Here is a 24,726-nt window from a genome sequence, read left to right as displayed (position 1 = left end):
GTCTTGAAGCAGGTGGGAACACTCCTGTGCCAGTGATATGTTGAAGATGTCAGTGGTGACAACCGTTTCCTGGGTGGCTAATGTTCCAAGTGCACTGCCAGGGATGATATCAGGCCCAGCAGCTTCCCTCATATTCACTCTCATCAGACCGGTCCTGTGGAGACGGGGACCACACATTTGCTGATGATGATGTCAACTATGTCACTCTTCAAAAAGTATGTGCTTCTCCTTGGGGTTGCACCGATACTGTGCTCATGTACTGGTAAAAGTACTCCACTAATCCACACATGATAGACTACAGCAGCATGAAACCTCTCATCAGTGGAGGTGAATAAGCCGTCCAGCTGCAACAAACGGGTTAAATCCATCAAAGCAGGCAGTTTCCAGTTCACCCGTCTTGGACAGTTAGCAGCCGCAGTGTTGCGTGCGTTGTTCTGGACACACATACAGCCACTTTCCCAGTAAATCTCCACCACATCCATTAGTTTAGCTGTGAGGTTGTCAGCTGTGTGTGGACCAGCTGAGGAATTTAACCAGCTGTTTTCCTTCATGCATCTACTCTGTATTTTGCGCTGTTTTTTTAAAAATTTGTAATATGTGTTTTAACTGATAGCACGGTTCATTATTAACATCTACTGCAAACAGTTTGTATCAGGAACTTGAATGCTAAAATGTCTAAAATGGTTTGATAGAACATTTTTTCAAAGTCATTGTTGGAACTGCAATGTTGAGCACTCATATCAGTACTTGGTATTGACAAGTACTCCAATGTTAGTACTTGTAAAAAAAAAAAAAAAAAAAGTATGGTCCCGGTCCCTAGTTTTTCTGGGTGGTGGTATCTCTGAACACGTGCCAGTCGGTGCTGTCAAACCAGTCCAGTAGAGCTGCTGGAGCTCCATCTGTCCACACGTTGAATAATCAGCAGGGAGGAAGTTGGCAGAAAGAGAAGAGAAATGTGATCTGATTGGCCAAAGTGTTCATGTAAAAAGGGTGAAGGGTCATTGTTTCCCTTGGTGGGTTAGTGTGGACATGGTGGAATTCAAACAGATCTGAGGGCGGTTTGATTTATATCGCCTGCTACAATAAAAAAAAACATCTGATGTTTTGTCATGTGACTGTTGATGACCTCACACAGTTTATGTTGTGTGTTTTTCCCCATTGTCACAGTTCCATCATTGTCTCTTTTTCTAACCTCGTCTCTATCTCTATCTTTCCTCGTAACTGTTGTGCTCTGTCTTCTCTGCAGGCCAACTTGCTGTCCTCCCATCGCAGTCTGGTTTACCGAGTAGAAACGGTCGCCCTGGGAGACCAGCCTTGTGACCGCGGACAACATGTCACACTCTTCCTCTTCAATGACTGCCTTGAGGTGAGAATGCACACTAATTTGCCTGCTTTACCACAGATCATGGCTGTAGATTGAGACTTTTCATTGAGTCTTATGCTAGCAGCTCAAATGAACCACTGTCAGTGAAGGTTGAAGCTAGAATCTAACAGTCGCTGCTTTCAGTTCATTAAAGTGTAACTTGACCTTAGTAATGAGTCTTTAGCCCACCCACTGGATCATTAAAAAACACATCTTTTTCTGGTTTCTACTTGTATTTCAGGTTCTTACTAGAACTTTTCTACATGCTTTTAATGTATTATTCCCATCAGGCTGTGCTGCAGCTCTTCTTGGCCTCTGTCTGAAACGCTCTGTTTGAGCTCATGCCCCTCCCTCCCAAAAAGGCCAGTCTGCTCTGATTGCTCAGCCACTTAGTGTGTTTGTCAGAAATGTCCCGCCCCTTATTATAACCGGATAACAGGAGCTGTACTGCTGAGGAATATATATATATATATATATATATATTTTTTTTTTTTTATAGATATATTCTAGCAGCTGTTAAGATATCCTGCTGATATTGTATGGAAGAAAAGACAAGATTTCAATGGAGATTTTTGAAGCACTTCAGGAGCAGTGTTTCTGTTTCTGGGAGAGTAACTCCCTTTGGACATGGACTCAAGCATAACAGGTCCTCTTTCAAATAAATAAGCTGGAGTTTTTCACAGGTTGAGCAAAAACTTCATTTCTTTCAGTGCCTGTTCTCACAGCTTGTCCAAGAAAGTGACTTTAAATGCTGTTTCCCATCCAGTCAGATGTGTGTGTCTGTGGTTAAAAGCCTGTATAGAAAGGAAATATGAAGCTTTGTCATTCTCATCCTTCGTCTCAGGCGATCAATGCCAGCAGCCAGTGGGGCATCTGGGAGCGCTGTCTATTTCCAACAATCATAACATATCATGTATTATATGCGTTGTTCCGCTGTCCTTTGTGAAGAGTGACTCAGCATGAATCTCAGCATGTTATTAAGCTCATGCTGAGACTCATGTGCTCTTGCAGTGTTGAGTACAATAGGAGGCTTTTTAGAGATTAGCAACATCTCACAAGGTGATGGATTCCTGTGACGTTAATTAGCAGAGGGACATCGCATGAACAGGGCAGCCACTCATGGAAGAGATGAGGTGTGTGTGTGTGTGTCTGTCTGTCTGTTTGTTTGTCTGTCTTGTTTCCATGTCGTCCTGTATGTATAATGAGTGGAATGTTAGAGTGGGTGACCTCACCCTTCCTCTCCATCTCCACTAACCATTGATTACTCTCACATTTATATAACCACTCTCCCCCTCTATACTCACACCACCTAAATAGCAATCACCTGTGATGTAGTGTCCTATTTTATCCTCTCCACCACCAACCTCTCTCTCTCTCTCTCTCTCTCTCTCTCTCTCTCTCTCTCTCTCTCTCTTCCCCTCCCCTCCCCTCCCCCTCTCTCTCTTTCTTCTCTCTCAGCATCTAATTAATGTGGCATTAATGAGTTGCATCGTTTACCTCTATGAAGGCCTCATTGATTTATTGCCAAGTAACCGATAGAAGCTTCACCCACATGCTGCAAAAATGCACCCACACTCACTTCTGAACAGCAACCAAGCACTCACAAGTTGTCTTCCTTCCCATTTACCTCCAAAATTGCCGTCTCATTTTTGTTGCATCAGTTGGTTTGTGTGCATCTCTGCAGATTGCGAAGAAGCGACACAAGGTGATCAATACGTTTAAGAGTCCGCTGGGACAGACGAGACCACCGCCTCCGCTCAAACACATCGCGCTGATGCCACTGTCCCAGATCCGAAGAGTGCTGGACCTGCAGGACACGGACGGTAACGGATCCAACACATGCAGACGCTGTAAACCCTTACACTAACTGTTTTATGTCTTTCTCTCTAAACGCACTCCGTTATGATACTCGGAGATGGTTAAACACCCTCTCAGATTGTCCCAGTTATGAAAGCACAATGTTGAAAAGAATGACAAACGAAATGTGCTCAATGTATTGAAACACATTTGGATGCTTTAAGCAGGAAAAACTAAGCTATTTCACAGATGGTTCAGTCAAGGATGCTTCACACTGTCTTTCAGTTCCCTTCGACTCATCAACAGTTTTTTAAATCTCAACGGTGCGGTGCTTATGTGGTTGTTGAAACAGATTTTGTTTGGTGTAATCGTTCCTGCTGGCCATGAAAACATCCCTTCCTAATGCTCTTTCTATGGAAGTGATGGGGGACAAAATCCACAGTCGTCCTCCTGTGCAAACAATGTATTCCACTACATTATCTGAAGCTTGTATGAGGCATGTTGCACAGCCATAATACCAAAGACTCAGTATCTTTGAAAGATCATCTGATTTGTCGAACACTGGGTTCACCATGGATGCAGAAGTGTCCCAAAGAGCCGTAGGCTGGCTGTTCAAGCCAGAAGCACATTTCTCCGCTGGCCCATGGGCAATGTCTGTCTTCATGTCGGCTCACTCTCTGTTTAGACACAAATGATGAATGCTTGGAATAAATATGTCATATTTAAACACTTTTGAAACATGGAGGTAAAATGGTGGCTGTATGATGCATATACACCGCTCAGCCATAATATTATGACCACTAGGTGAAGTGAATAACGCTGACTATCACGTTACCATGGCACCTGTCAGTGGGTGGGATCCATCAGGCAACAAGTGGACAGTTTGTCCTCAAAGTTGAGTGTTAGAAGCAGGAAAAATGGGCGAGTGTAAGGATTTGAGTGACTTGGACCAGGACCGGGTCAGAGCATCGTCTAACCTGCAGCTCTTGCGGGGTGTTTCTGGTCTGCAGTGGTCAGTACCGATCAACAGTGGTCCAAGGACGGAAAACCGGTTAACCAGCGTCAGGGTCATGGGCGGCCGAGGCATTGACACACAAACATGACTCATCATTGCAATTTGCAATGGCAACAGTATTGGAACTAACAAAGTTGTATTTGATTCCCATTTCATACCCATTCATTTCGCCTACATTTCATGCAAGTATGATGGACATGATGAATCCCAATGAGCCGAGCCTGTTGAGGAGGGAACAATTGAGCTGCGTCCAAAATCACTTATTCTCTTATTCACTCTTCCCCATAACACAGACACTCAATACTCGTATCTGAAATATAAATTGAGGTTCCAATTTTTGCATCATAAAATGTGACATATTAATAGCAGGGCACTATGTGGAGCATGCTTTTCATCAAATTCAGACAGCCAAAGTAAATGGTGCACAGTAAACATCGTGCACTGATTGTGAACAGTCATTTCAGACGTAAAATGTAAACTCCGTGCATGTCTCATTACCACAATCGAATTGGTTTCCAATTAAAGTGATACTATTGAATATGCTCAAACCAAAACTCAAAGTGGTTCTCAACATGGCGATGTCTGAGCTGTCGGCTTACGGTGCAAACCGCATCGAAGACGGCAACAGTCCCGCAGAGTTGAAGGGAACTGCAGGGTGGTGCTAGGTTTCCACGGCGACGGATCAGCGGTGTGTGTGTGTGTGTGTGTGCGTGTGTGTGTGTGTGTGTGTGTGTGTGTGTGTGTGTGTGTGTGTGTGTGTGTGTGTGTGTGTGTGTGTGTGTGTGTGTGTGTGTGTGTGTGTGTGTGTGTGTGTGTGTGTGTGTGTGTGTGTGTACTTTTCAAGGCCTTTAGTTTTTCCTGCTTAAAGCATCCAACATTTCAGGCTGACAGGAGGTCTGAAAGAAAGTGTTTCTTCCATAATGTGATGTTTACTTACTTTTCTACTGTAGTTTCATGTTGACATGCATACGCTGCCTTCACACAGAGAGCAGCAGTGATTGATGTTCATGGAGTTTGGATGAAGCACTAACGTTGATTTGTCTTTCTTCCACCACGTCTGTCTGCTCTTATCTTTCCATCTGTTTCTCTTCCCTTTCGTTCCGTCCAACACCCTTCCTCCACCATCTTCATCCTTTTCTATATCAACTCTGTTCCTCCTCCCTTCTTTCTGTCACTGTTCATTATCTCTGTCTGTCCTCCTCTGGTCTGTTCACTTCCTCCCCTCAGACTGTCTGAATGCGTTTGCCTTGGTGGTTCGCCCTCCGACTGAACAGGAGAACTTGTTATTCAGCTTCCAACTGGCTGGAGAGGAAACCGTTAAAAGCGTCTGGCTGCGAACTCTCTGCCGCCACATCGCCAACACCATCTGCAGGGCTGATGCGGTGAGAAGCTACACACACACGCACACACACACACACACACACACACACACACACACACACACACACACACACACAGAGAGTAGGTAGCTCCACAGATCAGCAGGCAGGGAGGAAAGCTGTGAGAGCTCTGTAATCATCACCAGGAGTTTATTCTAAAAGAGCCTTTTTTTCTCTCCAAAACCATTTGGTTTGGTTTTGGAGCTCTTTCACAACAACCTCGTTAGGACTTCAGACATTTCAGTTTGATCCCAATTACAGGTGTAATCACTGGTGGGTCGTTTCTAGTGATTCAACATATTTTGGGATGTGTATGTATATTACAGGACGTTCCAGCAGGCTATGGTCTGAACTGGAAAAAGGACAAAATAATGCAAGATGACAAAATGTGAGACATTTTTAATAGACATTTGGTCTGCCTAATCCATAAGTCACCGAAAATGTAGCTTTTTAAAACATGTTTTATTAATTATTAACTGACAGTCATTTTGAACTATTATGATTATCAGTGAAGCAGTTATAAATATTAAAGAATTGTTAAAACCAAAAAAAACCAAATGTGAATAGCTGCTCCATCATCAAGGTCATACGTCCTTAAGTGAGCGTGAGGTCATCCCCTTCACTTGAATCAGCAGGGAGGTATTCTAGCATGTTGCTCCCTCACGGCTACAGGACTGCCTTCATCCTCACCAGCACACACATTGATAGTTCCTTAAATAGGGAGGCGTGCTTTTCTTGGGGAGCGTTTTCAGCTGTGAAATACCAGCAGCAGGACAGTGGCTTTTGGATTTTTTCCTTTTAACTTTAAAAATAAACACGTGTATGTTCATGGTAATGAAGGAGTTTGTCTCCCAGTACAGTAGTGTTACCATTGATGCGTTTTTATAGTTTTTGTACACTAATGGTGCACAGAGAAGTACAGGATACACAGGCAGTACTTGTTATTTCTACAAATTCCCAGTTGTTGTTGTTTTTTTTCTTTTTAAGGGATTTATCGTGATAAAGAGAAAGAATATTGCCACATTGATCCATTAATGGTTTGGGAAGATTATGGAAAACCAACTTGTTATGGGCTTAGAAATTGTAATGATGATAATTCCAGAGAAAGATGTGGAGGTGAGGCTGTCCGCTGTATTTATCAGAGCAAGCAGCAGGGGGCGATGTTGGCCTCTGGTCTGCCTGGCACCTCACAGCTGCATTCTTAATGCTGTTATCACTGGGTCAGAGCGACAATGTGAATACCAACGAGATAGAGCCCTGCTTGTTAACAAGCCACTGCAGGGTGAGGGGGGTGAGAAATAAAGTGTGTGTGTGTGTGTGTGTGTGTGTGTGTGTGTGTGTGTGTGTGTGTGTGTGTGTGTGTGTGTGTGTGTGTGTGTGTGTGTGTGTGTGTGTGTGTGTGTGTGTGTGTGTGTGTGTGTGTGTGTGTGTGTGTGTGTGTGTGTGTGTGTCCTAGTATACATCCATATCTGCAGCTGTTTTAACAGCAAAGCATAATGTGTCTATTGGCATTGATTGCATGAATTGCAAGCTTTAGGTCATGATTTATGATGTCGGGTTTGAGGCTGTATTTTTTCTGTGTGGTCACCAGGAGGACCTGATCCAGTGCACGGATCCAGACTCACTACAGGTCAGCACCAAGGATATGGACAGCACCCTCAGCAAAGCCTCCAGGGCCATCAAGAAGACCTCTAAAAAGGTAAAGGCAGAAGGATCAGTTTCTCACATTTAGCCTTGGTCGGGTCCTGATGAGGCGGTTTGACGGTACACCAGGGTGTTTACAAGTCCTGACGGTATGATTTTCAATACCGTCCTAAATCCAGGCGCTGCTCTTTCTATGATGCTGTCTTGATGTGATGCGTTGCAGTGACCAGCAGACACCACCAGAGGTCGTCTCAATAGGAACAGGCAGCTGAGCTCAGAGAGATGACTTTTTTTTAAACTTTTTGATTTAAAAATCGTATAGTTTATAGTGGGGTTGTCAGTTTTGGATGAGCTTTGTTGTATCCATCCAGTTGTCATTTTTATTTTATTTTTTTTTTGTTTGTTTTGTTTAATGTTTTATTTTATTTCATGTCGGCTTTGCTGAAGTTGATTGATTGAAGTTGACAGGAAGCACAACTGGAATCTGTTCACTCCTCCGAAGGCCTCGATCGCTGAACACAGTGAAGTTGGTGAAACTGGCGTTTAAGCGGTTGCTGGTTCAACCTCCTCACAGAGATGGCCTGAAGTCAACCCGGTGTCCTCATTCAGATACAGCTCTAGTTCAGACGGACAGGACTTTCTAAATTACTTCCTGCTGAATTACACAGAAATATGAATGAAATTACACAGAAGACATCGGATGCAGACTTTTCCCTTTTGATGTCATTGTTCATAAAACAATAGGCTGGCATCGAAGTCTGCCTGAGATTTTCTTAGCTCCTCTTTCCAGCTTATCCAGACAGGGCAGCTAAAGGATTTGAATATTTAACTGGATGTAAGCATGATACTGCCTGAAGGAATCTTTGGAACAAGCAGATAAAGATATGCGACATTGTCGAGCAGCGTGTGGAAAAAAATGGTTTATCTGACTTTAAAGCAGACACATTTGACGGAGAATTGAGAATAAAGGTTAAGAGATTAAAGACGGGCAGACTGTCTAACCACTAAGTCTACCAATATCTCTTCTAGCGTTGCAAAGGTATCTGCTTCTTCCAGATTCATAGTATGGTGACTTTGAAAACGGCCACAGCTGTCATCAACTACTACTTACAGTACTTAACAGATAAAAGTACATCATAATAGCATATTATAGTACTACCTATGGCAAAATGTTGTCATGAGGTTCATCACTTTGTGGAAACTAAGATAGTACGTTTAAAACCTGCCTGAAAGACTAGGAAGAAACGTCCTTTTTAAATTCATAAAACTCTATTTTTTCTTCCCGTCTCATCTTTTAGTTCTTTTCCACTGAAGCAGTCAGTACATAGTCAGGTCTTGGTATTATTATACCTCCGCTCCAGTGACTGCCATGTGGGCATTATATTGTTCATCTATGGGCACGTACATCCCATTCAGGAATAAACGGCATATAAACCCTCAGGGATGTAAAAAAAAAAAAAAAATGGCACAAACGTCCACTTGGACTTGTAAGACTATATAAGTTGGCATATTCACCATGAGTCACACCTTTTTATATTATTCTGTGATCAAATCATTTCTAAGGATGCAACAGATGATTTAAAAGTTCTAGCAATAGTCACACATCTCTTAAATCAGACTTCCACAACGTCTTCGTGTTTGTGTGATACCTGTCTGTCACACCGATCATCGCTGAAAACGTCCTGGAAAATGATCAGTGATCAACCCTGATGCTGTATTGAAGAATAAACTAGAGATTGAGACCATAAACGTATGTTTACAATGTTTAGTGAGATAATAAATCAGGAGACAAGTTGGACCATTTTCTCATAGACTTCTATGCAAGACTTCTTTTTGTTAAAATGACTGTGATAACATTTTGGACAGACTTGGATGTAAACTGCAACATGGCAGTTCTGACCAAATAGTAATGATGATGGTTGCTCAAGTAATGATGAGATTTAAACTGAGCAATTAAACTCAGTTTAAATAATAACCTGATTTATGTGGCTCCCAAAACATTGCCTTAATTTGGCAAACTAACATTATAATTATGATTATCATTACATGCGCCACATTCTCTTTTAATAAATCACATGTAGTCGTTTCACAAAGCCTTCCGCTAAAGGCACAGTAAGTCGTTTGGAAAAGCAACAGAGACTTTGAACCCATCGCTGAACCGACAAAGTCCCGCCCCCTTCGTTCAGAACACTGTGCAAAGGCCCGCCCCCTTCGTTCAGAACACTGTTCAAAGGCCCGCCCCCTTAGTTTAGACCTGTTCAAAGGCCCGCCCCCTTAGTTTAGACCTGTTCAAAGGCCCGCCCCCTTAGTTTAGACCTGTTCAAAGGCCCGCCCCCTTAGTTCAGACCTCTGTTAAAAGCCCCGCCCCCTTCGTTCAGACCTCTGTTTAAAGCCACGCCCCCTTCCTTCAGATCTCTGTTCAAAGCCCCGCCCCCTTATTTCAGACCTCTGTTCAAAGCCCCGCCCCCTTCGTTCAGACTATTGTTCCAAGCCCCGCCCCCTTCGTTCAGACCTCTGTTCAATGCTGCTCCCCCAGAACGCCAAACGAGTGCAACCAGGAAGTAAGCATTGACAGATGGGCAGGCCGTCCAATTATTTTCTCCGGCTTGACTTTTTTGATTGGAAGTGGTTTTTACAGTCCTGCCTCGGCCACAGATGACATTTTAACATTTCTTTTATGTCAAAGCATGTATTGTATTGATTGCTATCAGTATGTTACAATAATTTCAAGCATTATAATATAAAGTGTTTCTGCATAGAATCACCTACTCGACCTTTAATGAAGGCGTTTCCGTTGTTTTCACCATGTCCTGCCTGGTGATGTGACGTGATACGTTACTGTTGAAGTGAAGAGCGACGGGATGTATGATTGGTCTCAGAGGTGATGAGCACTGAGTGCAATTGAGACAAAAAGAGTGCTGTTGACAGATACTCCACATGAAGTGTCTGAGAATACAGTAAGCGATGCTAACTGTGGCTTTGTGTGTGTGTGCCAGGTGACGAGGGCATTTTCCTTCACCAAGACCCCGAAGCGCGTGATCCAGAGGGCATTCATGGCCAACAGTACTCCAGATGAGAAGAGCCAGATGCTGAGTCGTGAAAACCGCATCGGCAGCAGCTCCACGCTGGCAGTAAGTCTTTCAGTTTATTACACTTTGAGACAGCATGTGATGCCTTTTCAGATCCAATATCTTATTTCATCAATACTCCCTTTAATATTGTATATTGATACCTTTCCTGAATTTAAAATGTCCAATACAAAATGTGACCGTGTTGTCCCCTTTATAGCAACAGCATAACACAATTAATACTGGTGGTTGTCTCTCTGTCCGTTTACCTGTCCATCTGTTCTTCATTCCTTTATTATTCCCTCCATCTCTGTCTCCCTTTACTGAGAACAAGGCAACAAATCTCTCCATCCATCCATGATGGCACAGCTGCATGCAGTGTCTTTGGCAGCTGTATGGCTGAATAATTGAAGAATCTAATATTGCAGAATAATTAAAAATAAAATTACATTAGGGAGTGCCTCTGATGGCCGGGTGGTTATAACAAACAAAAAGTGTTCCTTTTTGTATTTATATTTCTTTAGGCCATGCAACAAATGTACACACGGACAGAACTGAGCATGTGCAAGTTTAGGAATGGTCCATCGGTAAGCACATTATAGCTAACTAACTAATTGCAAATCCACTTTCCGTCATAACACGCAAAGTTTGCTTTATCAAACTGTGTTTTTATCAATGATTTGTTCTCACTACATGTTTTTATTTTCGGAATACTACTTTATTTCCCCTCTATTCATATAGCTGTAGTTTCAAGCCCATGGGAGCAGAGCGTTCTTTATCCTTCGTGCCTTTGCTACCCCCTGTAATACAAATAGAGAAGGTGAATCTCAGCAATAACTGCTGCATCCAAAGAAAAGGACATTTATTGGGGCTGCTGAGAAAACTTTGGCTAATGAGCACGAGGCTATAAAATGCATCTAGATACCTATAAACACGGTATGCTGGGAGAGTGAGGTGGAAGCCAGCATCCCCACCAGAGGATGATCCATGTAGGGGATTACAAGTCTGGTGGAGTGTAAACCAAATGTAGGAGTGATCTGATCTCAAAGAGCCGTGCTGCGGCTGTTGAAGGCATTGTTAACCCATGGTATCTGCTGTATTGAGCCTGATCCCATCTTGAGTTTCACTTTACTTCGTGATGCTTTTATCAACAGCAGTGCAACGCAAGCAGCTGCTTTCAACTCGGGCAAAGGCTGCACAGAGGCAACAAACACTGGAGGACGCTTTTAAAGGGAGAGAGGCCAAAAATATCACAGAGAGGGTTCGGCCATTTAAAGGCTACGGCATTATTTTGTTCAAAGAAGAAGAAGAAGAAAAAACACTGCTTGGATGCAGGCGCTATTTGTCTTAATGCAGAGCTATTTAATTGCCAAGTATAATTATTGGATTCATTTTAATAACTTTAATGTGCTTGAGGTGAGCACTGTGCAGCTGTGTAATCTAGGAAAGTATTAGATCAGGAGATACTCTATATTTAATGACTGATGATTCGGGACAAAACCACTTTACTGGGACATCTCTACCAAAATCCAATAGAACAGGATCCATTTGCCTACTCTGATATAGGAACATCAGGAAGTAGCTAACAAATAGTCGCTCACTGATTGAAGCAGGATATTTTATTATTAACAGCGTAGTCTATTTAAAATACTTTCATACTGTGCTTAAACTTAACACCTAACATGTTCTCTTATTTCATATGATCTTCAGTCTCTTCCTCCCTCGCCTTATATACTCTTTCACATGAACAGAGTTGTTTCTCTCAAGTTTTAGCTTCTGAGGATTTCCTCCTTCCCTGAGTTCCGTTACAGGGTGTCTATTCTCTGCCTTGGTTTGTTTCTTTTAATGATATGTAAATCCCTGCTCCATATGTGTCTCCCCTCTGTTATGTACTCTAGATGTCTCGCTCTGCCTCAACGTTCAGTTTGAGTGATTCTGCCAAGAGCAGTGCAGCGGTGCAGCGCTCTAACTCACTGGACAATCCTCCTGTCAGGGCCAGGGTCCCTGTCTGTGTACGAACCCCCTGCAGCCCAGCCCAGAACCCGGCCCCTAGCCCCGGCCCCAACACTGCTCCCGAGTTCAGCCAAAGACTCTGCCCTAGCAGCCAGGAACCCACATCCATCCTTCATGCTCCATTGTCCCAACCAGCACAAGCTCTTTCAGGCCTCTACAATCCCCAACAGCCTGCCTCTTCGACCCTCCCCCCCTCCTCCTCACTTCCAGCTGTCCGAATCTCCAAAAACTACCTTCCAAAATCTAGCCACCACGTGTCCAGACACCTACCCTCTGTAGGGTTCCAGCTAAGGTTCCCGGCTCCTCAGCCTGTTAATGCCAAAGGCGGGACCTTTTCTGAGTCATGCAGGGATCCCCAAGTCCCATTGGACCCACGCAAAGCTGGCCTGACCAGTCCTCGCAGGGAGACTCTGCTCTAAACCACCGCTAAGTCCCGGACTCTGATGTGAGCAAACTTATTATTGTGGTGTAATTTCTAGGGGTGCACCAATAATTATTTAAATTCAAATTAATCCTTACTACCTGCTGTATAGTCTGTTGGTCTTTTAACATTCCCCCGTGGGAGATGCTAGTCCCAAATCAACTCCTTAGAAGCTGAGACCCAACGATCTGGGTCTGCTGTACAGCTGACCTCTGACCTCCAATGATTAGATAAGTGGGGGTTAGAAATGTAATGCTTCTCCCCACATCAGATTGTACAGGGCAGAGATTTTAAGGGTTGATTTGGAAAAGCTCTGTTTTCATGAATCACCCGGGTTACTAACTGTTGGTGGCGGCTGGGATTGTTCACTGGGTGGATTTTAATAGTGGGCTTGGTACAAACTGATATAATGGAGCCAGGTTAGTGTAGAGCTGCGACATAAAAGAGGCAGATCCATCCTTATAAATGGTTGTTTGGATTCTGAAGCAAATTTCAGCAGCTTCTTGATAAATAACTCCAAGGTCTGATCTAAGTTGAAGGAAAATATCAAGTTCAAATCCAAATGTCAGGGCATGCCTTTGATTTTGGACGCTATGCTCTTTGTGTGTTTTGGCTAGTTTACACAAAAACAGCTCACTGGAATTAAAATGTCATGTATTGGTGGGAGCCAGACGTCTCGTCTGAGCTTTAACTTGTGGTGGCAGGTCACGTATTATCTGTCCTACATTCTAACGCTGTGATTGCTGAGTCGCTGGGCACACTCTGTCCCACATTCACCTCAGCAGTTTAACCCCTTCCCAGGTGCGTATCGTGCTTTACCCATCTGGAAGGTGTTCATGTTTATGACATCACACAATGGCAGTGTTGCATATCATCATTTTGACAGACTGTGGGTCACAGAGCGGTCCAGTCTATAGTGTGGCAGCAGGGTTGGTTCAGTTTTCAAGAATTACAACTCTTTTGCTGCTTGATACACAGAACTCACACGATTCTCACTTCCATGGCTAATCCAGTATTTCCCATTAATAACCTACAGCTGCAGTCAGCCCACAGTGTTTCAAGAAGAATTATATATATATTTAGTCTTTTACACCGACCGCTGTGTGTGAGAGAGGATTCTAAATTTGACAAGAACTGTATTGGACTAGAATGACAGACTCCACCTTTTAAATATACCCACGTCGCATTATAATTTAAAAAATGAGAATCCAAAAGACGATTGTGATCCACGTTGTGGAAATCAGCTAAATATTTAGCCACGACACTGAAAACCTGGTAGATAACACAATACTACGCTCTCAACACAACAGACTGACGACAACAACAGCACTTCTGTCCAATGCTCACTTGAGTTTCCAATGTCTTCCAGCAGCAAGTCACATGACACAATAACAAACGGAGAGGAACGGATGAGGTTGTACTTCTCTGTAGGGTTCTTTCCTTAATGTTGTCGGATGCTTACAATAACAATCTGAGCCCGGGAGTGGCCAAACCCAGCACTTTGAGTGGACCAGAATGGACAGTGTGCAATTGCCCGATATAATTACATTGCAGCGGCTCAATACTGGAGCAATTTCAAAAATATTTGTCCCTATTAGTCACTTAGTGAAAGACACAAAAAGATGGAGAAAAACGGGTCCAGGTTTGAAAATACTGAAGTTACACTTCAAGTGTTTAGATGTGTGGATAAAACCTTCTGAGGTTTCTTAGTGGGGAAGGCAGCTGCTAATATATCCCATTTCTCATTAAATTAGATGGAACTGAAACAATGTCACACTAAATATGCATGAATTCACTCAAACAAGTAAATAAATGAAAATCCATTCTCACACTAACTACTGAGTCCTGCTATTAATCCATATATATTCACTATGTAGTATATACATCAGTGTTTCAGTGTATTGTATTCACTTGAAATAATTTACATTTAGGTCATTTAGCAGATGCTTTTGTCCAAAGCGACTTACAATAACTACATTTGTTGAAAGAAATAAACAACATATCATTGCCAATAAAGAGCTATAAAATAGAACCAGTGTTAGGTCCTCGTCTGAGTAAAGTAGTAGCTGTTCAGCAAACATACCTTAAGAACAACAGTGCTATGATCAAATAGGTGAGAACATGGAAGTGCTTTTTCTTTGGGGGGGGGGGCAGGGGTTGTTAGTGAGTCATGCTATGCAGAATCGAGGTGAAGTCTAAACCTGAGCCTTTTTCGGAAGATGGCAAATGACTGCTGTCCTGACATTAGTCGGCATTGACCACAGCAAAGGTCATCAAGGAACTAAAAGATGTTAGGATCTGTTGGCTTAAGCTCAGGCCTCTATTAACACGCTCTGTTAAGACGGACTGAATGGCCAAGAACAGTGTTTCCCCCACGTTCACACAGCCGCCGCTGCTGAATTTTCTCCGCCGCTGCAATAAAAATCCTTTAAAAAAATAAATAAATAAACTTTTTTTTTTTTTTTTTTTACGTATCTCCTTTTAGAAAATGTACAGCGCGTAACGTCAATTGCGCAGCACGCGGCACATCGTCACGTAACCAACATCAAAGAAGAAAAATACACAGCGAGTGTGGCAGTTGTTGGCAGTAGGCTACCCTACACGGTTGCAAAGTTACATTGATTCTAGCAGTAGCGAGTGAAGCGGAAGATCGAAGAAAGAAGGAAAGAGTGAGACAGACAGAGAGAGAGAGAGACAGACAGAGAGAGAGAAAGAGAAAGTAAGTTGCTAAAATGTGTCGCTACATGACCACCAGTGTTAAAAACCCTCTGAGCCCAATCATTTTATTGTATCTATAAACCGCAACCTCCGTGCCGTTTTTCCTCTAGTATTGTGTGTGTGTGTGTAGGCCTATGTGTGTGTGTGCGTGTTGTCGCTCTTTTTGGGATCACTCATAGCCTTTACAGGAGCTTATATCCAGTCCGGAATTTATAGCCTAGGTATTTTCGGGAACTTTGAAAAATGAATCCATACTGTTAGATCCGTTGTTGTTCTTTATTGCCATATAAAATCCGTTTTCATCGCGTATTTTAGTTAGGGATTTATGCTAATCGCCTGTAAGCATGTGGTCATTAGCATAAATGCAGGGAAAAAACCTTTGACCCAGACAGGTTAAAGAGACGCTGCTGTGGCACCTGCTTAGCAGCTCACCTGAGGTCTATTTGTAGTGCTAAGGCTCACACTGATTGGTCTTCAATTAGCTTTATTTTTTATTTTTCATGTGTGTGAGTCTGTGTTCTTTTCAAATTTTAGTTAGGTTTATAATTTAAAAAGATGTGTTTTGCCAATTGTTGCAGGAGATTTCATTTTTGAACAAAGTGTCTTATGTAAAAAACAGTTATGCTTTGGGCATAGCAACCATGTTTAGTGTTTAAGCATTAGGCAAAAATCTGTAAATAAATTGTGCAAATTATATTTGCGTTGTGGTATTTTTTGTTAAATATTACTATACAAAAATATAAAAATCTGTAAATGAAGACACAAAAGGCAAAGTTACAACACCAATAATCCCATCTACAGTAATACACAGGACTGTTTGAATAGGATTTAAGTGCATATTCTCCTCTCAAAGTGCACCAGATTCATGCATTCCAATGTAAAGGGTACAAAAAAATTCCGGCCGGGGGACCACACCACCGCTGCTGAAAAAAATCCTGCGGGAAACACTGAAGAACCTGCAAAATAAGTAAAACCCTGAACACCTAGTAGTGGTGCATAGTGCACATACTGCACTAAGACATATTGAATGCACAGCTATTGTCACAGTATCATGTTTCAGGACACAACGGTAAAATACAAATGCTTCCTTCAGTCGACTTAGATTTTATTTATTATTTTTTTTAAATCAAACATTCTCACCAAACATTTAATATGAACACCTTTACTACAAGTATGCACAGAAATCAAGTATGCAATGATGCACTCCTGGAATACAACGTGAAAGTGCAATTAATCGAGCAGCTTGGAACCACTGCACTGCAAAAACTACAGCTCAGGCTTAAGGGAATGTCATTAGTCAAAATTAGATTGAAATGTGTCCAATATATTGATATTGGACACATTTCAATCTAATTTAGATTTGAAAGGGTTGACCTTAGGAGTAAACCCCAAGTTCTGAAAGGTGAAGTCAATGGTTACATTCTCTCTATTGGCCATCGGGGGGCGACTCCTCTCTGATCGTATAGAAGTCTATGAGAAAATGACTCTACAATGTTTACTGAGATAATACATCAAGAGAGAAGTAAACATGAGTTAATGGTCTCAATCTCTGGTTTCAAGTCTTCTTCAATCCAGCATGATGTTCATTTAGTACATTATGGTCCATTTAGAGTCAAACAGACCAGGAAGCAGGGGATGCTTTAGGGGCGGGGCTACCTGCTGATTGACAGTTCACTACCAATGCAGTTAGCTACTAAGATGACTTTAACACTTAGCTGTAAAGTTGACCTTGAACTATGAAGCTAACTTTGTTAACAGCTTCACACCAGAATCACCACCCACCCCTTCCTTCAGTGGTTGCAAAAAGTCCAAGATGGTCATGGCCAAAATGCAGACCTCGAGGTTTTAAAACTTTAGTCCACAAACAATAGGCTGTCACCATGACGACGCCCACTTCTTGTATACAGTCTATGCTTTAGCTAAGTTGTCGTCGTTCATCCTGAATGGACAGACACTTGCATGGCTAACAATGTTTTCAGCTGACTTTGGCAACGTTGTAGACTGATAACGGCAAGAGTCAACTAAATGTCTACCTCCCCATGTTACAGACACGAAGGGGGCGTTACAATTGCCTCCGTTACAGATTGATAAGTAGGATAAATTAGAAGTTCTAGAAAATAAAGTCAGCCGCACTGGCCGGGGCAGAGCCACACATTTAATATGACTGATAACCTGACATTAGATTTTAATTAGATGATGGATTCCTTACATAATTCATTACAGCCTTAGAATTGCTAATGATTATTAGCACTTACTGGGCCATCAGTATAGCACCCTGACCAGCATAGACCTGGACAACTGGAGCCTAAATTGACCAAAATCCACCTGAGTAACACACCAGTCCACTACAATAGCATTGCATTACTTAATGATTTAACCCAAAGTAAAGTTACTGGATTGGAAAGGGCAGCTGAATAGTATGTTTCATTGTTTAAAAACAGGGACAGCCCCTCAATATTCTATATGTATGATGCAAAACGACCACTCTGTCATTTTGAATATGGAGCTGTTTGATGGTTATTAGCCACAAAGTGAGTGAACGGGAACAGATAGCAGATCTGTGATCACTCAGGGCTCCAATAGTTTCTCCCCACACCAGATTTCACGTAATTAATATCAATTAATGGGTCACTTCACTTTAGGGTTGGGCAATACTGATATTCCACTAGTGCAATGGTGCTTCATGAAACACGACAAAATGATTGTCCAAAGCAAGTATGCCGGGATGAATGAAGTGGTAGTAGCTGCCCTCATACAGTCCCACCTCCGTTCACTGTCGGGTCCATATTTAGTTGCCTTTGCAGAAGCCTGATGATTAAGGGTCAGGTGATCTTCATTCGTCTACCATGTTAGCAAGCTAGACCGCTTTTTCAAGTGACGATATTTATAATTATCCTGATAATGGAAATTCCCCACCACTAACTTATTATTAGTGTTTTTAACATGATCTGCAATAAGTGGGCTGGGTGGAGTGGACTATGTTTTAACTAGGACGGGACGCACTAGTTAGAAAATTCATTCATATGTACATTTTTGGTTATTAATAATAATACAGAAACAATGTGACGGATAGTTCACAGACTTCCGCCTTCTCTTCCCGTCTCTCTCAAACACATCGAGTCTCATTGATGAAACGTGAGGAGAACAAATTTGTGCGTAAACTGTTTGCAGACGGAAAAAGTTTCTGCATTCATCAAAATGTTAGTCACTCCAAACTTTTGGTTAATCTCCGACTGCTCGTACAGCTGGTGTATAAATAAGGAATGCACATAAATATTGCCCGTCATTATCATAAATGACACCATGAATGTGTTCTGTCCTCTGTTATGTTCATAATATGCAGATGGCTTTAAAACAAGAATTTTATCACATTTAACACATTTAGCTATTCACATATTTAAGCTTCAGATTCCTTAAAATTGTGAATGAGTTCATTAAATCAACTTAATATCTTAGTTTGTCTAGGCTACATGATAAAGAATAATATTAAATATAATAAATCACAAGATTTAAAACCATTTTTTTTTTTACTTCTTGGCTGGATCTTTGGACACATCGTCAGTCACCTCCCTCCAGAGCTTTGACCTGTCCCTGTCACACCACGACTAACAGAAGAACAGCTCCACTTTGTAATGTATTGATCAACCACTGGGGGTGCTGTTGTAAAGTGCGAGTTCACCTTGTGTGTTCCTCCTCAAAGTTGTTGTTTCATGTAGTATTTTAGCGCCAGATTCAAGCGGAGCAGCTACGATGTTAGCATTCAGAAAACACGCGTTTTAAAAGTAGTTAGCTTGTCGTGCAGACAGATCTAACAAAGCATGACTTCACACTTTTTACTGATCACCATCATTATGGAGTTATTTCAGCATCCTTTTCATCTGGTTATTGATATTAAATCACAGCTCAAGTTTATTCTGGGTTCCTCCAGCTGTGGTTAACCAGCCCACGTGGTCTTGATAGATCCAATAATGGTGATTTCAGCGTGATGGAGGAGACCTGGTTGGGGTCTACGTGGAGGGAAGCTCCTCTGCGGCGTGTCTAGCTTGAGTGAAGCAAATAAACACAAAATGGTCCTGTGGTCATATTTACATGAGTAACATGAGGTGAAAATCTGCTTCACATGTGGTGTGAACACGGCATCAAATAAAAATGCAAATAAATGCTGCCTGAACTGTTTCAGGGAGACACTTAAGCTGTTAACTGTTCCAGATTCTGGTGCAGAGGGACGACTTTCTTATTGCATGGCAACGTCACACGGCTTTGCTGCGGCCGTCCGAGCGCCTCAGTGGAGCTGCTTAAATGCTGCTGTGACAGTGTTGTGATCAGCACCTCTTAATTTGCTCCAATAAAAAGCACATCTGGGTAAACTTTAGTGTTAAGAGCGGGAACACCTCAGCATGACACCGGTAGTATGTCACTGAAGGCAGCGACAATCTGTCAATGTGTGTGTTTGAATGTGTGTACGCTGACTGAATCGAAAATAGAGACACTTTCACGCCCACTTGTAGAAATGAAGCGTTCATTAGCATGAGAGCTTAGATATGGCGGGTGTGTAATGAGAGTCAGACGTGTTGGTGTTGTGAGCAGGACTGACCTTGACCTGACCTTGTCCTCCACTGAAAGCAGCCGTTAATCTGCTCATTTGCTCGGTGTTTCTGAAGCTCTGTTGCACCTCACTAACATGTAACCCACGACTGGTGGGTTACGTGTGTGTGTGTGTGTGTGTGTGTGTGTGTGTGTGTGTGTGTGTGTGTGTGTGTGTGTGTGTGCGTGTGCGTGTGCGTGTGCGTGTGTGGCAGGTGGGAAGCAGCTGAAGTGTGGTTGTGTTGGCAAAGGTTGGCTGTCTTGATGTTCGGTGCCAGCGTTCGTCTTTGAAGGCAGAGAGGCGAGTAACGGCGTTTGTCTTTGTGCACTCGGTAATTAAAATCAGGCTGGAGTTCATAAACCGACCTCATCTCTCTCTCTCACACACACACACACTTACGGCCCAATGAAATCCGTTTAAATTATTCCTAAACTCAATTAAAGTGTTCTTTTCATTTCTTTTAGGTGCTATAAAAAATGCATATGATGGGAAAACCCAGATTTTTATGATCCACATCGTATGTGAGTCCATGGGCACAACGTTAAATATGGATTTGTTTATTATAATTTTGCATTCTTCGAAGGACTGGCCAACGTAGACTGCGAAGGCCGGATCCTCCAAAAGATGTAGACCCTGAACTGGGACACTGTTGCTTTTAAAGAGTTAGGATGTTGTAGAAGTGAACACTTACCAAACATACATGCATAGTGCTTTGCCTTGTGCTAACTGCTTTTTCGGGGTTATTTAAAGGAGTTTTTAGTTTATTCACATCATTTTCTAGTTTTTGCTTCGGTCCATATCCCACTGTGTTCAGCAGCGCTGCTACAACACAGTGTGATGGGACAACGAACCCGAGCAGTCACACAATCTGACACATTTAGCCAGAAATGTTTAAAAAAAAGTTTAAATGATCTAAACCACTTGATGGGAGGTGAAAGCAGGTTGAGCACATGACTGCTGTTTACACACTAGGACCAATCACATCCAACACCTTGGGGTCGTTTCAAGAAAATCTGTGTCCTAATACATCCATTATAAACGACTCAGCACGCTGTAGTACATATTCCAGGCCTATATGTGGCGCTGTTTCTGCTACAAAAATACACCAAAAACGGAGAAGAGAGATGGAGCATGCGCATAAAGCTTGAACACTGTATACAAACAGTCCGTAATGCTTTTTAACTCGGCGTAGTGTCAGAGGAGCAGAATATGTTGCCATAGTAACCCCAACAGGCTGCATATCTGTTGCAGCACGGACACAAGCATGTAGGCCGCCATTGTTGTTGGTATGAGATGTCGAGGGGCGGGGCGATGACATCATCGTATGCGTATTTGCCGTCTAAACGAAATGCAAGGGTGGCATTTTTGACTTTTTCACCCTGGTTTCAAAAAAGTGTGTTTACATGACGGTTGGCCCAAATGTGCAAGACTTCTGTGTTTGACACACAAACGTTTCCGTGTGGGCGGGGCCTTAGACTTCCGTCTTCATCGTGTCAAGTGGAAGCAGGAAGTGGGAGGGATGGTTTCTCCTCTAAAGACGTAACTAACTAACCTGAAGCTTGAGTTGAACTCTTCCTGGCCGTTCTTGTTTCTGGTCGTAGTGATGGCACAGCGTTTATGATGGTGTGGGTATTAACATTGTCATGTGTCCTTCACCCACACGGTTCTTGTTCTCATTTGGCCCCTTGTTTTCTATTCCAGGGACACCATTCCCCGTCCATGGTCAACCTGCCCACCATGTTTGAGAGGAAGTACCACACGTTCAGCCGTTCAACCACCCACCTCTTCTGAGACGCCGACCCGTCTTTCCCCTCATTTGCCGTTGAGTGTTGAACAGGACGACCTGACCACACAGGTGTTTCCATCTAAAGGGGAAGTTACCTCTACGTTATTTGTCCATTGTGGAGACTTTCCAGAGGAGACTGCGTTTGGAACGGTGCTCTGAAGACTTCAGAGATGCCCAGCTGCTGTTAGGATGCTTCGTAGCTGAAGGTTTGCTCCAGAAAGGTTGAGACAATTAATGAGTTGTTCTTCAACCCAATGGCGACCATGCAACGTAGTCAGCTTAAACCGGGCGGTGGGTGCATCCTCCCAAACATCCACCCTGCTTGAACTGAGACGGAGGAAGTGGATCAGTACTCCACCAGGCGCTCCGTCATCACCGGTGGAACGTTTGCTTTACCCCTACAAAATGAAGGATGCTCTGCTTTTTGTCTGCCACTGTTAATGTCTGTTGTTTTTCTACTTCGTCTCGCTGGTGAACACTGACCACAGACCTGTCTGTCTTCTGGTTTAAACTACCCTGAATGCTCACTCTGCTTTGGGGAAGTAAAATAACATATAACTTTAGATGTTTAGCTTTTCTATTTAACAGATGTAGGTTGTTAACGTTCGAAGTTTGACTACTTCTTCTTACTTCTATGTTAACTGACATTTAATGTTGTTTTATTGTAGTGGGGTATATTCATTTTACCTGATATAATATTAATTCTTGTAATTAACCCATGTTCAACATTGAAACTTCTGATAGCTTCCAGCTTTTATAAAGCTTCTATTTTAACATTGAAGTGATTGAGTTCAGATGAATAAACGCACTTGTGCTTGTGTTCCCTGTACAGCCGTCTTCCTTTTTACTGATGTTTTACAGTGTTTGTGTATCTGTGTGATTGTCGTAACTGTGTACGTATTTATTCTTGAAGAATACATTTTTTCCTCCTTTTTTCTCTTCCTTTTCAGGTCTGTATTTGTCATTGAGCTTCACATAATTTTTTCATCTCTATATTAAATGCACTTAAACGTGGCCCTGAAGGTTTTGTCTTGTATAGAAGAAGATTAGAAAACACTAATTTCATTGGTTCGTAGGGGATTCTCACTAATTACATATGTTTGTATATAAATAAATACTACTTCCTCTTTATGTCCTGGACTGAGGTTTCCTTCTGTGTTTGAGTGAATTCTGCATTGATAAATTGTTCAATCTGATCTTGTAAAAGCTGAATTCTGCCACGACGACCCTTATTTGCAATCTTAGATATTATTGATAATCGCCGATTAAGCTGCTTCAGTGGGACTTGAAGTGTTTGATGCGGCGAAGTCTTGGCGTTCCACTTGAGTTTGGGACCTTTGAAGGCCTGTTTGTGATTTGCATACTACTTTGAAGCGAGCTCATCATTGCTCCGCAGTACTTGTCTGTACTTCTTGCTTATTTGATGTAGGAGTTGGTTTAGAAGTTTCTGGATCCCTCTAGACAAAAAGTGCACTTTCCCAGTTTCCCTTCCACTCATGAATCAGAGCTGCTCTTTTAAATTTGCTTTTGAGCCAACAGTCAGTCGACTGTTTGAAGAAAGTAAACCCAAGTCCACAAATGCTGACAAATGGGCAGCATGGGATAACCAGCAGGTAGGTGTGTGTGTGTATATTTATATATATTATATGTATGTGGACCGTAAAACCACACTTGAATTGCCCTGCTGCGATGTTTACTAGTAGGCTAATATGATCTTTCAAAAAAAGTAAGTGTCAGTTTTTTGGAATATTGCTCTGAAGTTGGGCAAAGATGTGTTTACTTCCATTTTTGAGCCTTAATATCTGTGAAACTAATCATCTAAGAGAAACCATATTTTGTAGAATGTTTAAGCTAACACCAGAGATAGAGGCAGAAATGATAGAAGTCTTCTTTCTGCAAAAATGGGAGCTCAGCCACTCTTCAAATGTACTACTTCATTTCGACAAGCCACATTTTGGGAGAAGTTTAAGTACCGACCATACTAGGTTATACTTAAGCTACACCCCTGATATTCCATGTCTGGAGGCTCCCATTTTTGCAGAAAGAAGACTTCTATCATTTCTGCCTCTATCTCTGGTGTTAGCTTAAACATTCTACAAAATATGGTTTCTCTCAGATGATTAGTTTCACAGATATTAAGGCTCAAAAATGGAAGTAAACACATCTTTGCCCAACTTCAGAGTCATATTCCAAAAAACTGACAAGTATCAGGTCCAAACTTACTTTTTTTGAAAAATCATATTCTTGTTAAAATCATATTAAAAAATCGGGAGGGTGTTTTGCCTCAAATTTCAACAAGCCACATTTTAAGTACCGATATTCCATGTCTGCAGGCTTTTAGTAACAGATATACACTGTAGAAATTTTGAAGGCCACAGGTGAGATAGTTTTCCAGATATTGCTGTTTAAAATGGCTTTTCAGAGTATGATGCCAAAAACCGTCTAAACTACCCTTCATTCAATGATGTTTCATGACAAAACTGCTGACAGTAGAGACCTAATATTTTGGATTTGTCCTATGAACAAGTGTGTCTTTGTACTAGAATTTTCTCAAGAAATACTGTGATGGTCAGGTGGGAAGATTTTCAGAAATTTGATGAAATGACACAGAATGACCCATTGGGTGAAGGTAGGGTACACCTGGACAGGTAACCAGTCTCACAGGGCTGACATGTAGAGACAGACAGGTAACCAGTCTATCACAGGGCTGATATGTAGAGACAGACAGGTAACCAGTCTCACAGGGCTGACATGTAGAGACAGACAGGTAACCAGTCTGTCACAGGGAGACATGTAGAGACAGACAGGTAACCAGTCTGTCACAGGGAGACATGTAGAGACAGACAGGTAACCAGTCTATCACAGGGCTGACATGTAGAGACAGACAGGTAACCAGTCTATCACAGGGCTGACATGTAGAGACAGACAGGTAACCAG

The 24,726-nt window shown here is 42.2% G+C and overlaps 1 protein-coding gene across 4 annotated transcripts in view; it reads left to right on the top strand.

The window, feature by feature from the left end:
- Positions 1-22,907, top strand: part of ect2 (epithelial cell transforming 2) — a 62,301-nt gene extending 39,394 nt beyond the window's left edge. For 2 of the 4 annotated variants that reach the window (XM_084011830.1, XM_084011829.1), the window contains 7 exons: positions 1,247-1,366; positions 3,048-3,186; positions 5,403-5,557; positions 7,146-7,253; positions 10,195-10,329; positions 12,165-12,724; positions 21,705-22,907. In XM_084011830.1, the coding sequence (XP_083867956.1) occupies positions 1,247-1,366; positions 3,048-3,186; positions 5,403-5,557; positions 7,146-7,253; positions 10,195-10,329; positions 12,165-12,698 (1,191 nt within the window). In that variant the 3' untranslated portion in view covers positions 12,699-12,724; positions 21,705-22,907. The remainder of the gene's footprint in view (positions 1-1,246; positions 1,367-3,047; positions 3,187-5,402; positions 5,558-7,145; positions 7,254-10,194; positions 10,330-12,164; positions 12,725-21,704) is intronic. The other 2 variants (XM_084011832.1, XM_084011831.1) reach the window with 1 other exon arrangement.
- Positions 22,908-24,726: the final 1,819 nt, after the last annotated feature.

This window comes from Eutrigla gurnardus (genome assembly GCF_963514095.1).
Source record: "Eutrigla gurnardus genome assembly, chromosome: 6".
NCBI lineage: Eukaryota > Metazoa > Chordata > Actinopteri > Perciformes > Triglidae > Eutrigla > Eutrigla gurnardus.
The sequence above is the reverse complement of the archived record's forward strand: the minus strand, read 5'-3'. Positions and strand labels throughout refer to the sequence as shown.